Raw genomic sequence first — 15,343 nt, forward strand, 5'->3', positions numbered from 1 at the left:
GTATAGATCATTTAATCCAGTGTTTTTCAACCTTGAGATCATGACCCCATATGAGGTCGCCCGGAATGCAAATGTGGTCGCTTTAAATGTCTAGTAAATTATTATTATTATTATTTTTTTTTTCTTATTTTTTTTTCTCTTATTTCTCTCTTCTCTCTGAAAAAAAAAAAAAAAAAAAAAAAAAAAAAAAAATGAAAAAAAAAAGAAAAAAAAAAAAAAAAAAAAGTAAATTATTATTTAAAAAAAAATCTGATTAAAATTATATTTGTGTAATTTCTAAAATAATAATAATAATAATAATAATAATAATAATAATAATAATAATAAACAATAATAAAAAATATTATTTTATTCTTTAACAACAACAGACGCAATCTCAAACAATTGTATCCAATACTTTCACTTCCTTAAATATAAACCTAGTTAAAAATACAGTATCGAAATTAAACAATTAAATAATCAAATATTAATAAAAAATATATATTTTTGTAATTTTTTAAAATTATAATTGTTTTTTCGAAATTAATACACCACACACAATCTCAGATAACTGTATTCTATACTTTCGCCTTCCCAAATAGAAAATTAGAAAGAAAAAAATAATAATATAGACCCCTTAATGGCCCACGTCACGAGTGACGTCACAACTCTAGCTAGTGGCAAAAACAGGAAACGCCGCTGGCTAAAGACTGTTAATGTTACAGCTTTAGAATGTCTTATTGTTGTGTGTTTGGGTGCTAGAATAGGAGGATTAACATTAGTGGACGTAAGTTAAAGTTTTATATGATTCCAGCGGACACTCGTGCTCAGAAAAAACGAAGACTATTGTGGTTTTGCTTCCAGGCAAAGCCCCGCCCCACAAATACGTCACAATGTTTACAAACAATCAAAGGGTCTAAAGTAAATTTGTTATTTTTTTCAGTTTCTGGGGTCGCCAGAAATTTGTGGTATCAAAATGGGGTCACGACCCTTAATAGGTGGTGAACCACTGCTTTAATCCAACAAAATAACAACAAAGACATTTCTTGGTAATGACTGTTGAAGTCTTCATGTTCCTTTGATAATATTATATTTATTAATATAATAAGCATTACATAGCCATTGAACGGTTGTATAGGCAAATTAGTTACTTTAAAAACCCAGATGTTCCCCATTTTTATTAAATGTTCTGTCATTGATTACAACTCGTTACCTTGTCAAAAAATAAAATTAATAAAGACACTAATGCAGTAGATGTGTAGATTAATAATTCATGTGGAGTCTTTTTTGTAATGTCATTGCTCAACATTGTGTACGCTTTGCAGTGTTGTGGTTTGTCTGTTATTTCCTGTGTGATTTCACGTGACCTCCTCTGAGGGCTCGTGCGCCCCCACGTGGACACCACCAGCAGCAGCAGCAGCAGCAGCAGCAGCGCGTGGATGAGGAAAAGCAACAAGGAAACACGGAGGAGCGGATCCAGCTTCGTCTCGTTTTTTTTTTTTTTTTTTTCCCTTTTTCAAACTACACGTTTGTTACTAAATATCCACGATGTTTACCCTCGGAGAGACAATGGAATACCTGATCGGAAACACCTTCTCTACACCCGTCGGTCAGAGAATAGGTGAGACACTGTTACTGCTACCATGTTATCTTCTCCTTTCCTTTTGCACATTTACAAATGTAATGTTAAAAAGAAATAATTCAGAATGACTTTGAAGTGTGCTTAAAACGTATATTTTACGTTTTAAAATGAATGTGGTCATTACTATAATAATAATAAAAAAGTATATTAACAACAAAATAGGTGTTCCTCGCAAACTAGTTACAGTTAGAGGTGGGATGACATCTGATTGGTCGTTACACGTTGACTGACATTTTTCTAAGCCAATCAACTTGCAGCTTTGCGTTTCCGCACAATTTCCTTACCTATGGTTTATTTTAACATCTGCCCGTTTATTATTTGATGCACAGGATTCACCCATAGTGTTGTTGTGGTACAAACTATCGTGTTTAAAAAAAAAAAACAAAAAAAACACGCATTTTATTTTTATTTTATTATTATTTGTATTTTTTTTTTTTTAATTTATAATAATAATATATACTTATTTTTTTTTACCATGACCATTTTTAAACATGACTCCAATGTTTCTACAGAAGTTTCAAGTCCTGCCTCAAAAGCTGTGAGTGTAAACTCATGAGGAACTGTCTGACACACACACACACACACACACACACACACACACACACACACACCACACACACACACACACACACACACACACACACACACCCACACACCACACACACACACACACACACACACACACTAACTTCTCCACACTAATGTGAGCTGCACAGAAGCAGCTGACAGTCACATGAAGCACTGGAGGAGCTGAAGGAAGGAGGGAGAGAGAGAGAGAGAAAGAGAGAGAGAGAGAGAGAGAAAGAAAGAGAGAGAGAGAGAGAGAGAGAGAGAGAGAGAAAGAAAGAGAGAGAGAGAGAGAGAGAGAGAGAGAGAGAGAAAGACTGCTGGAAAGGAATAAGGAGATTTGCAGATTTATGTGAACTCGGTGAAACCTACGGAAGCGGATTAGGATCAGTTTTGATGGAGAAAATAGTTTTGGGCAAATCAAGAAAATAGCCGAAATGTCAAGAATAAACTTAAACTACAACGTTGTGATAAAAGTCAAATCTACAGAAGCTGATTAGGGCCAATTCATTATATACTCCATCAAAACTGGTCCTAATCTGTTTCCATAGCTCCTCAATAACCCCAGATGGACTGAATGCTCCATCTCTTCCAAACGTCACTTCCTTATGAACAGATTATAATTTTGGCAATATCTCTTACAACACATTGTTTATGAGGTTGTTATTAAACCCAACTTTGAAGTGTAGTTTAACGCAGGGGTCACCAAACGTTCTGAAACATTGAGTTACATCATAGGTACTGTACAGTCTGAAGGGCTAACCGTTTGAAAAGAGGTTCTTAAATGATACATTTTCACGATTTTACTTAAACTAGAGGGTGAGATAATAATAATAATAATCAAGGCTGGCAGTAGCTTAAAAAGGTCGGAACTGTTTTAAGTTTCAACATGAAACATTTAATATGTGATAATATTTTCTTGTGTATACATCTAAGTTCTTAGATTTAGGACATTTAGGAAAAGGTTGTGAGTTATAATGATGACTGTGTCTTCTTGTTTGGCCTAATTTATCCTGTTGTTGCATTTTATTTGAACAAGTAAATACGCTTTATGAATGTGATTGCAAAAAACAAAACAAAAAAAAAACAGCTAATCTGGTTTAAACTAATCCAAACTAAACGTGTCAAACTCAAGGCCTGAGAGCCAAACTCATTGCATCCAGAAACCAAATGTTTTTCAAAGGGATTTCTATCAAATGAAAGTCTTAAAAGTGATGCATAATAAAGTTTTTTCTTTAAAATAATTCCAGGATTTTTCTCTTCCCACCCACTCAAGTTCAAATGAGTTTCACACCCAGCTCAAGTTCCCCTAATGTAAATACAATCACCCACAGCTTGATGAATTCTGCGTCACTTTCCTAGTGAGAACAAGCCAAAATGTTTCCCTTCACGTTCAAAAGTATACAGATTTAATAGTTTAAAGTTAAACAACTCTGTCTTTCTTAGTGTGTGCAAAAACAGAGATGAGATCCATGGATAGTGAAAAGTCTTTTACCTCTTTTTAAGGGTTATTCCCACCAAAGACAGTATCTGGTATGATTGTGTAAACAGGTACTGTGTAAACAGGTACTGTGTAAACACATTGAGTAAACAGACAGAAGCTTATAGTTGCGTTAGTTGGTTGGTTATTTAAAAAATAAAAAAAAATCATGTTCATTAAGCAGGTTCTCCAAACTTTGCTGTTATTCATTTTTCAGAAACCAACAATTGTGCAAAAAGCCTTTTGGTTGAATACTTATCAGAACAATTAGCCTATCTGAATACTAATAATTAAATATTCTTTACATTATTACCAACCTTCATCATGAGATCCATCCAAACTTATAGGGAACACTACAGTGCACATCTTGGACGTGGACATAAATTATTCTAAGACACAAGGGATTTTCAATATTTGCGAGTGGTGAAATAGCCCCAAAGTTGGGGTTCAAAATAAAAATGAAGATGTTGCATGAAGAAAAATTGTTGTCTTGCATTCCCACATGCAGTTATGGGTCAAAGAAAATAGTTAAAAAAAAAGTGTCACCCAAGAACCAATGCATATATGTGACTAATCATTAGTGATGTGAACAGTCTATGTTCATGGCTCAAAGCTGATAAAATAACAGGGAGCTGAGACATATGTTAAGTTGTTTACTGAAGACCCAAACATGTTCCAGACCCAAACCTCGACAAACTTTTTTCCAATTTTGAGGGTCTGGCATGTCCATCAGACACAATGTATAGCAGATTGTTTTTGTATATTCTGAGAGAATAGGTGGAGCTGTATTACTATACCAAATCTTAGTTTCCTATGTGATGTATATTGGAAGCTGAAAAAAAGACGCATGGGAATCGACACATACACCCCCTCACTAAATTGTCCATATCTATGACAAGTATTCATCCAAGCAAACTAAACATTTACAGTTGAATAATCACGAAAAAATTGTTAAAAATTTCAGAATTTTTTGAGACCTTTTGTTGAAATGACGTGGAATGACACTGTAGTTTGGTTCCAGTCGTTCCAAGTTAGAAATTATAACAGAAATGAAAAGAAACACAAGCAAAGGATACATACTGTACATGAATACAAACAAACATAAAGACAAAGACAATGGTTATATTAACACAAGAATAAGAAAAAGGATTAAAATACGTGGTTAAATAAATTATTAAATAGTGTGCAAATACACATGATGATATAAAACAAATATACAAGTATTTGTGAGCTACTCCAGTGACTGAATAACCCAAAGGGCTACCAGAAAATAAGGGAACATTAACTTAAAATGGTGGAAAATATCAGTTTCAACATAACTTAATTTATGCAACTGATTCATTTTCAAATGACCGCTTATGAAACATTTCATAGGAAGTCATCATGTTCCTATTTTTCAAGCCACAAGCTATTTTTAACTAATGGAAACATGTTTTCACAATTCAACAATCATTTCAGATTTTATAAAACCCCACTTTTATTTTTTAAATTTGAAAAACATCATAATCTGCTGCGTCTTTAACAAAAACCTATCTGCAATACTTGAACACATTTGTCATAAAGTTTCAGTAAAAATGAACATTTAAAGATGATTAACTTAATATAAAAAAAACATATCAGGTTCAGCAGCATTGGCCCTGACTATATAACCTGTATTTATCTTTGTGAGCGTGAAGCCTGGTAAGTGAATCAGATTTTAGACGTGAGGGCACCTGAGGGCACCCCACCCTTCCATGCGGGCACCAGGGCACCGTGTTGATGACTACTGTCTTAGTGCAATGGGAGATTTCTAAAGAAGTGTTTTTTTTTGCTCACAGAGCGAGCGACCAGTGGAGCTCTGCAGGTGGAGGACTGGGGGCTCATCATGGAGATCTGTGACATCATTAATGAAACAGATGAGGGGTAGGGATGGATTCTTTTTTTTTGTGTTGTCATACTCTCAGAAATTGTTTTTTTAAAAAAAACATTTCATCCTAAAGTTGTGTTATTAAAAATCCTAAATATCAGCTGTGATCCCTAAGGTTAGGATGATCCTTCCAGGTGTGACACCCTCTCATAATTTAGTCTATTGTTTTTACAAGGTATAATAAAATCTCTTCAACATCAGTTAAACTCAATCAAGTTCAGATCTTTCCTGATTTTTACTAAACATAATAAATGCTGGACAACTTTTCCATATTTATTTTGTTGGGATTAACATGCATGTACATGAAATATTGTGAGGCTGTACATGTTTTTGACGTGTGTGTGCTTTAATTTGTTTATACTGTGTAATCCATTCATGATTATGGGTGAGTATTGGCAAAGATGTTGCAATACGATGCATATCACGATACTTGGGTCACGATGCGATTTTATTGCGATGTCATCACGATATTCTACCCAGTTAATATCAAAATTAAAGGTAGAGATGAAAAATCAAGTTGCTGTACATGTTCATCAGAAGATAATGATCATTCAGAGGACAAATTGAGTCAAAACTGTTTGCTTCAAAACGTCCTATTTATTATTTATTATTAGTGTTTTCGCACATTTTCACTGAAAAAAAAGAAAATGCAGTTTTACACACGCATCAAGTATCCATTGCAACACTTTGAAAGCATTGTACCGTATTTTTCGGACTATATGGCGCACTTAAAATCCTTTATTTTCTCAAATATCGACAGTGCGCCTTATGTATGAAATTAATGTGTTAAAATGTTTTAGTACAACTTTAGTAAACTATGAAGCTGCACCGCTTGATGGATTTTTGGCGCTTCAGGGCTACCGTAGTCAGGTGCCTCGTGGAGTGATATGTACCTGTACTGTGCTTCAACATACTGAACTGAAAAAGTGAGTGTAATGTTCTATATTTTGTGTTATAATAATAATAATAATAATAACAAACCAGTGCACCTTATGTATGAAAATAGAACCGGTCAGACCCATTCATTGATTGTGTGCCTTATAATCCGGTGCGCCTTATAGTCTGAAAAATATGGTAATCACTGAAATATTGCACAAATACACAAAAATATTGATTAAATCCCCCCCCCCCCAAAAAAAATAGATTTAAAAAAATTAAAAATCGATTTAAAATCGGCACTTAAAAAAATGTGAAATCGATGTTTTTTCACAGCCCTATTCATAATATGGACTTTAAGCAGAAGGCTCAGTGTGAGCATAAAACCTGCTGTGTTTGTGTCGTTAGTAAGATTAGTCCCTGTTTCACGTAGGGATCGACATTTCTTCCTCTTTTTAGACCTCTTTACGCCCTGTTATATTTGGACAGAAGGATTCTTGTATAGACTAGAGAGGATTGACGTTATGATCAACTTTATTATCAGGAAAACTCATATTTTGTTACAGTAAGTTTGATGAATGCTTGTTCTCTTTTCTGTCGACTCTAATGTTCTTATTGATTTTAAGCTGTTGAATGTTTTATCATGTAAAGCACATTGAGTTGCCTTGTGTATAAAATGCGCTATACAAATACATTTGCCTTGCCTTTAACCAAACAAACACTTTCTAATGCTTTGTGGGTTTTTTTTGCCTTCAGGCCTAAAGATGCCGTCAAAGCTATTAAGAGGAGAATAGTTGGAAATAAGAACTTCAGAGAGATCATGTTGGCTCTCACTGTGAGTAATGATCTGACTTCATGTTTACAGTTGCTGGAGATAGACATAGTGTTGGCTTCATGGAATAAATAAATCCAAGATCAATTGAAAAAAAAAGATGTAAAAGATTGAAGATGCAGCTCGAAAGTTTGTTTTCATCTCCACTGTAAACACTGCTTATTGACGCGGTTGGTAAAGTTTCATCTATTGCATTGTGGGATGTGGAGTCCTGTATATTAGTGGCTTTTGAAGAGTGAAAAAAATTCAGCCCCGGCCCCAAGCTGGCCAAAATGTATATTAAATGGCTCAAAATGTAGCCTTTAATGCAGTGGTTCCCAAACTTTTTCGGGTCGTGACCCAATTTTAAATTCACAAATTTCTGGCAACCCCAGAGTTTGTTATAGTGTGTTACGAATACAGATTAGAACAAATCACAGTAAGAATGAAGTAAAAACACTTCTATGCATCCGTCTACAGGACTCCACATCCCACAATGCATTGCGCAAAACTTTCTTATCGAAAATGTCAGAGTGTTTACAGTGGAAAAACAAACTTTCAAGCAGCAATTTCAACCTGTTACATCATTTATTTATTTTTTCAAGCAAATGACCTTCAATTTATTGATCTATGAGGTTTATTCTATGTTTTTATCTGAAAACTGGATAAGGACAAGGATAAATAGTTGATAGTTGTGTCTGTCACATAAAACATGGACGAACAAACATTTGTGTTTGTTTATTTGCAACGGGAAGAAAAAGTCAATTTTGTTTCAACTTGTTTTTTTTTTTTTGTTTTTTTTGAAATGCCATTTTCTTTCCTTTAGGTTCTCGAGACCTGCGTGAAGAACTGTGGTCATAGGTTTCATGTTTTGGTGGCGTCGCAGGAGTTTGTTGAAAGCGTTTTGGTTCGATGTATTCTGCCTAAATTTAATCCTCCCACTGCCCTCCACGACCGGATCCTCAGCCTCATACAGGTAGGGTGACGGGACGTAAAGGGCTCTACAAAATGGCGTCTTCAATAAATCATTGAAATACTTGTCTTCTGATTACAATCTTAGTTCAAATAAATGCTGTTTTTATGGGGTGGCAGTTGCCATCTTTCTTAAATAAAACCCCCCAAAATAAAACGTTTAAAAATGAACTGATGATATTTTCCAACAACTTTTGAATGAGCAATCTTTTGATTACCATAAAACTACCAGTGAAATATTTAGACACACCTTTTTATTTAATTTAAATGAGAAGGTGTGGCCAAATGTGTATGTTTGCACTTTCAGGGAATTAGTTTGTGTGTTTTGGCAGCATAAATATTACAGAAACATCAGTAATGAAAAGCAGTACAACCAATTACTGTATATTTACAGTGACAATAAGGAACAAAAGAGATAATTATCATCGTATTTTACAGGTTGAACTTTAGATATTTAATACAACTTCCTTCAGATAGTTACACATCACTCTTGGAAATAATGGCTCTGACATGTAAATGTGTAATCCTGTTAGAAGGAATGAAAACATTTAGCAAAGTGAGTGTTTTGAGAGTCGGACAAATGGGATAATTTTTGTTCTGTGAGCTGTGGTCGAGTATAATAATAAAACTTCTTCCATTTCCTTAACATGTTTATTTCTCTCTCTCTCGTCCCTAGTCATGGGCGGATGCATTTCGTAGCTTCCCCTCTTTGACGGGGGTGGTGTACGTATACGATGACCTGAGGAGACGAGGTCTGGAGTTCCCCATGACTGACCTGGATGCTCTGTCTCCCATCCACACCCCAAACCGGGTGAGAGACAGGAAGTGGCACACCGAGGCTGTGTTGTAAATGTCATACTAACGTACTACTCATACTAAGTCAAAATTAGTATGTAGTGTATTCACTAATTAGATAGTATGAAAGGATTGAGTATGCGAGGAATACCCGTATGCACGGTGGGAACACTGGTCATACTCAACCGCCCCAGTCCCATGAACGTAAAGTCGTCCTGGGACCGGCTTCAAGCTAAAAATCTAACATCCCGTTTTTCAAAACAAAAGCATCTCTTTGTGTCTTCCATTAGTTATTTTAACACTTTTGTAAATAGGGCTCTTATTTTGAAGTCAACCAGAAGTTTTGTCAGATTCTCAGAAAATCTCCAAAATGTCAGCATGAAATGTGTTTCCGTAAGATTTATGGATCAAATTACCACATGTTGATATTCTACTTGATCACTTTCTCACTTAAAATGTTTTCAGAACTTTCAAAGGTGGAGAATCAACAGAGATATTTAGCCTCAGTGTGAACAAGGTTTTTGTCGTTGTAGGTTCCAAATGCATCTTGGGAAACTTGGAAGTATACTTGAGTGGGAACAGTCACCATCCTAATCCTACTTATTGTATATAGTAGACAGTATATACTCATTGAGTTTGAAACACAGCCCTAGTCAAAGTCATGTTGTTGTTGTTTTCATCTCACCTCTCTGATGCCTCCTGCAGAGCATACCTGAGAACGAGGCTCCAGAGACCACGGCGATCCCAGCATCCACACAACACTCACAACCACCAACTCCCTCCAGTGCTCCCACTCTGAATAACTCGGCTCCAGTTCAGCCCAGTGGGAGGGCAGTGCCACTTTCTGCAGAGCAGGTACAATGAACTTTATAAGACAAAGAGTGAGAGACTACAGAAAAGAAAGAGAACAAAGTTAATAATAACAATTAGCTTTTAAATGCAGCAGGAATGTATCTAAAATTAATTAAAAAAAATTTCACAGATATAAGTGCTAATATATAATTTCACAAATTAAATCTAGATCGGTGATTTTCTATTTTTCACAGCTTCATTTTTATAAAAACAAACTGAAAAATGACAATGTTATGATTAAGCTCATGTCTGGATGAAGAAAAATTTACCTTTTCTTTAATTTTTAACTTTTGACAGCTTTTCTTCTCAATATGTTATTGGTTTATTTTATTCAGACAACTTTTTTTGATCTCCTGACATGTTTCGACTGTCAACTGCCAGTCTTCCTCAGAAGCGCCTGGTGACCGCTTTGATGTGTCCTTGAGAGTTTGATCTCTCAGGAGATCAAAGTAAATTTCTATAAAAAAAGAAGTTGAATAGAAGAAAACCTGAACATATTATTGATAAAGAAAGACAAAATGAACTTGCTGAAATTGGTGTTTCTTCTTCTCCAGGAGCAGAAGCTCCGCAGTGAGCTGGCTCTGGTGAAGGGAAATTTAACCGTGATGTCTGAATTACTGACTGAACTTAAACCTGGACAGAGTCAGCCTGACGACACAGAGCTGCTACAGGTGTGTGTGTATTTATTTTAATAGGTATTTATAATATGTTTATTTTTCCTGCGTGTTTTCAGTTATTTGACCCTCGTACTTCTCATAATAATGACAAGTGAGGTGCTTGTTTGCTGAGGGAAACAAGGTTTGAACACATTAGAGTGGAAGTGGCCAAGTCTGGCCCTGGAGAGCTGCTGTCCTGCATGTTTTAGATACTCCGGTGGTTATTCACAGTGGATTATAAAGCGTAGCAGGACAGGGGCTCTCGAGCACTGGACTTGAACATCCCTGCATTAGTGCATGTGTGCAACTTTAAGAAATAAGTTGCACGAAATGAATAGAAGATCATATGCTCGAGAAGAAAAATGTAAAAGGTTAAAATTGCCACTTGAAAGTTTGTTTTTATCTTCACCTTAAACACTGTCCTAATGACTTTGCATTGTGGGATGTGGAGTCCCGTAGACGGATGCATAGAAGTGTTTTTACTTTTACTTTCTTAAAACTGTTTGTTTTAAAGAAGATGGACGCTCCAAACCTCCTTATAACACTCCGTATTCATTTGTTGTTTCATGTCTAATGTGGCAGTAATACATTTAAAGTATAATGCTAAGAAAGGTCTCTGTCTGCTCTTCTGTTACACGTACTGCGCCGTGTTTTATGTTTTACGCTCTTGCGGAGAAAGTGTTTCCATGACGCTTTTCTGACACATTTCAATATCGAAACGTCTGAAATTCCTCCTCATGAAAGCGTTAAAACTTTTTAGCGATATGTCAGAAATTCACGTGTTCCCATCACCAGTTTTTCTTGCGCTATTTAGATTTTGTGCATTTCCAAGGGTAATGGAAACACAGCCAGTGTTTGGTTAGGTGAAGCTAACGGAAAGATATCGCGAATATATGTATTAACATGGCCACTTGTGCTTTTGCAGAGACCTTCTCAGAGGTTTCTGGGACATGTAGGAAAAGGTTAATTGACCTAAATCTTAATGAATACATTGATTCTTTTTGACATAGTTTTAACATTGTTTTACGTTCTCTTCCTGTGTTGGAGCAGCAGCTGTTCTCAGTGTGTAAAAACATGCAGAGTCGAGTGGTGGAGCTCATCCCTCAGCTGGTGGACGAAGGTTTCACTGAAGAACTGCTGATGGTCAACGACGACCTCAACAACGCCTTCATCCGCTATGAGAGGTGAACCCCAGCTTTCCTCTGTTTCTCTGTAATGAGCAGCGAGTATATATCACTAAACATTGACTCTGCTTTAGGTTTGAGAGGCTAAACAAAGCCCAAATCCCAGACACACAGCAGGTAAGAACACATCCTGTTGTTGGTGAATAATGAAGAAGTTCCTCCTTAGAAAACACAAGCTGCTTTGTGTCCTCACATTCTCAGAGCAACTCCACAAAACCACGTGACACTGATGTCGACCCCGAGCCTTCAGACGTTACACAGCCTGCAGTGATCACAGCAACCAGCCAATCAACAGGCAGCACCCAGGATAACCAACAGAAACCAGCCAATCCCAGTAAGCGGACGTGTGGCACTGCTTCTGCTAAACTGATGCAAACTTCATCCTCAAGCCATTAAAATGTTGATGTTTTAAATCCTTCAAATCTTCAGCAAACAATCCCTAAAATCTCAATCTTTGTTTGTGCAGAAGAAGAAGAAGATTTTGACATGTTCGCCCAAACCAGAGGAAGCTCACTGGCTGATCAGAGGAAAAGGTTAGAGGTGATAACTGTTGACTGTCATCAATGGAAATCCAGTTTTAATCCTTCTTTTATTCAAGACACAATAGCTTCTCTGTTGAACTTTTTTTAAAAAAAGGCAGAGAATGTGACTTAAATGTCCTATATCATGCAAATCAATTTTTTTTTTTAGCTTTTAACCTTGTTCCAATGTTAATTCCTTATCAAAACCACCCCCCAATGTATTATTGGGCTTCCTTCCTGCATCTCTGAGAAACCCTCAATAATCCTAGTGATAAAACAAACATGATCAAAAATTAATTCTAAAAAAAATGGGGTCATGATCCATTAAAGGTTGGGAACCACAGCTCTAACAATATAGTAAATAAATGGTCATATTTTCACCTACATTTGTTTGCTTGTTTGTCTGTTAGCAGAATTACATTATCGGTACTACTAACCAAAGATAAACCTTACACAATGGAAGATTCCATTACATTTTGAAAAGAGATCCAGATCAATATACTGATTCTGAATCAGTTTTAAAAATAAAAACAATCTCTGTCTCTCATCATTGGTCACATTTTGGTTTGTAATCAACTGATCTTCATGGAATTTGACTAAGTTATGACAATCTGGTTCCTCAGTTACCCCAATGAGTTTCATCCCGATCAGATCCCAATTGTGCATTTCATTGGGATTTTTCTAAATCATGAGGATATCCATACTTTTGGACCTACTGTATGATTATTAATGGTGGATATACATTTCTTCCAAGCCTTTAAAGTGTGAATAATCATGGTACCATGATCAGGATCAGTGATCCAGATAACTGCCAATATCTGTTTTAAAAAGTGCTTCATACTGTACATCTTTGATTTCTAAGTGTATGATACCCTTGCTAAAATTCTGGCCATTGGTCAAATATGTTTATTTTAGTTTGAGCAGTTTTACAACATTTACATTACTCAGTTATAGAAGCTCAAAAAAGGAGTAGGCTGAAGGTAGAAAGCTTACAGTATATACGCCTACCCCGTAATCACTGTAATAAACATTTACATTTCCCGGTGATATAGCACAATACGGTCTGTATCCAGGAGAAGAAATCAGAACAGCATATTCAATTCCAGATTATCTGATGACTGAAGCTGTAGAAGTGTCAGTAAATTAAAAAATTCTCCCTACCCGTGTTGTGTCAACAAACAAATAGGTGGCAGTAGTGCAGGTATGGCTGTAAAAGATTATTGAAAGGTTTATTAATATTTGTGCCACCAGTGTCAGGTATGAAGACCCAGGAGCCGTGGAGGGCCTCGCTGGAGCTCTAGACACGAGGTTGCAGGTCACAGCAGGGGTTTGTACACAAAAATACACACCCATTGTCACGTAAATAGAACATCAGGGTGTATTTATTGAGTTTTTCTACGTTTTTCTCAGGCGCTCCCAGCAAATAACCTGCCCAAAGAGATTGACAGATGGTTGTCATGTGACGTGGTGAGGCATAACGATACACATTGTTATATAATTTCACACGTTGTGATTTTATGGTATTTATTTATGTTTTTCTCTCTTAACAAAAAAAAAAGCCAGAGGATCAGTCGTCGGTTTGCGAGGGCATATCCAGTGAAGGTCTGATATTATTTTTCCTCCTCATAAATGCCTGTTTTCTGTTCTCAGTTAAGAATCAGTCACAAAAACTCTTCCTCTTTTACAGATTTTGACAAGTTCCTTGAAGATCGAGCGAAAGCGTCGGACCACGGCAGTCATGTGGTTGGAAACACGCCGTCCTCCACCGTCAGAGCACCGCCACAATCCAGCTGCCAGCCGGACACGTCACATGACCAGCTTTTTTCACTTTGAGCGATGAAATAGTGAAGTGTGAAGGTCAACAAACCAGCAAAAAAATGTACCTCCATCTAAAGAGACTGCTGCCTAGTTTATCCATTTCAATAATGCTCTTTGACTGTTTATTAATAGTTACTGTCTTCCTGTACATGTAAACAAATGTACTATATATCGTTGTGTGAGAACTGATATTATTATTACAAATGAAGAATTTAAACACGAAGCCACACTGTGCCTTCGTCTCAAAGAGATGATTTTATTAGAGGAGAATAAATGAGACATGTTTTATTATCTTGGTTAGTTAGATTTGATTGAATAAGTCACTCAGAAAAAGCAATGCTAGCGTGTTTCTAATGATTCAAATGTTTTTTTCAAAGAATAAAGATAATTACACTATTAAATACATTTTTCTTTACATTTTTATTCTTTTTTTATTTTACTGGTTCATTCATTCTAATTACCTATTAATATATACCACATGCACTTTCAAAAAAGGCACATTTATACTCACAGCAGTGCCTTGACTAAAGAATTTTTATTTATTTATTTATTTTTGTCTGTTAGCAGGATTACGTCAAAAATATTTACCGGATTTTTCCTTTCTTTTTCTTTTTTTTATTTAACCATACATAGACCTTATGTCATGGAATATTCCAATAAATTTTGAAGGGGACCTGGATCAATATACTGATTCTGGATCAGTTTGAAAAATAAACTGAAATTTCAAAAAAATCATATTTCAGTTTGTAAATATCTTTATGAAATTTGACTCAGTTTTGTCAGGTTGGTTCTTTAGCTACCTCTCCAAATTTCATCCAGATCAGATCCGGATTGCGCATTTCATCACTATTTTTTTTTTTTTTTTTTTTTTTTAAACATGGGAGTGTCCATACATTTGGTCCGAATGTATGGACACTCCCATGTTTAAAAAAAAAAAAAAATTGAAAAGTGTCAACATTTACAAATTAACATTTAGATTTAATAATTAACATTTAGATGTAACATTGACATATTTTCACGAGAAAAAAATATCACAATCTACACAAATATTGCTGTAAATTTGGTCAAAAGGAACATTAAAAAATTCACATACGTTTTGTGGTTCGTTGCTATTTATTTTAGCATGTGTATGTTTACAATCGGCGCCCCAATGCAGGAGACAAAATTTGGCGCAGGTTTGTGCTTTCTGAGCGTTGGCCAATAGTTTGTAACTTGCCGAGTGGCATAAACATCAGAGCCTTGAGAAAGACGTGGGAACTAATGTCTCAGAAATGTCTTGTGTTT

The 15,343-nt window shown here is 35.7% G+C and overlaps 1 protein-coding gene across 1 annotated transcript; it reads left to right on the forward strand.

Moving 5' to 3' along the window:
- Window positions 1-1,413: 1,413 nt before the first annotated feature.
- On the forward strand, window positions 1,414-14,460 carry LOC114467613 (target of Myb protein 1). Its single transcript, XM_028454051.1, has 15 exons — window positions 1,414-1,600; window positions 5,486-5,570; window positions 7,207-7,285; window positions 8,088-8,237; window positions 8,910-9,044; window positions 9,734-9,883; window positions 10,435-10,551; window positions 11,587-11,720; window positions 11,795-11,837; window positions 11,922-12,054; window positions 12,187-12,253; window positions 13,493-13,568; window positions 13,652-13,708; window positions 13,801-13,843; window positions 13,929-14,460. The coding sequence occupies exons 1-15, from the start codon at window positions 1,528-1,530 to the stop codon at window positions 14,072-14,074; spliced, it is 1,488 nt and encodes a 495-aa protein (XP_028309852.1). The 5' UTR covers window positions 1,414-1,527; the 3' UTR covers window positions 14,075-14,460.
- The last annotated feature ends 883 nt before the right edge of the window (window positions 14,461-15,343 follow it).

Source organism: Gouania willdenowi, chromosome 1 (genome assembly GCF_900634775.1).
Source record: "Gouania willdenowi chromosome 1, fGouWil2.1, whole genome shotgun sequence".
NCBI classification, from domain to species: Eukaryota; Metazoa; Chordata; class Actinopteri; order Blenniiformes; family Gobiesocidae; genus Gouania; species Gouania willdenowi.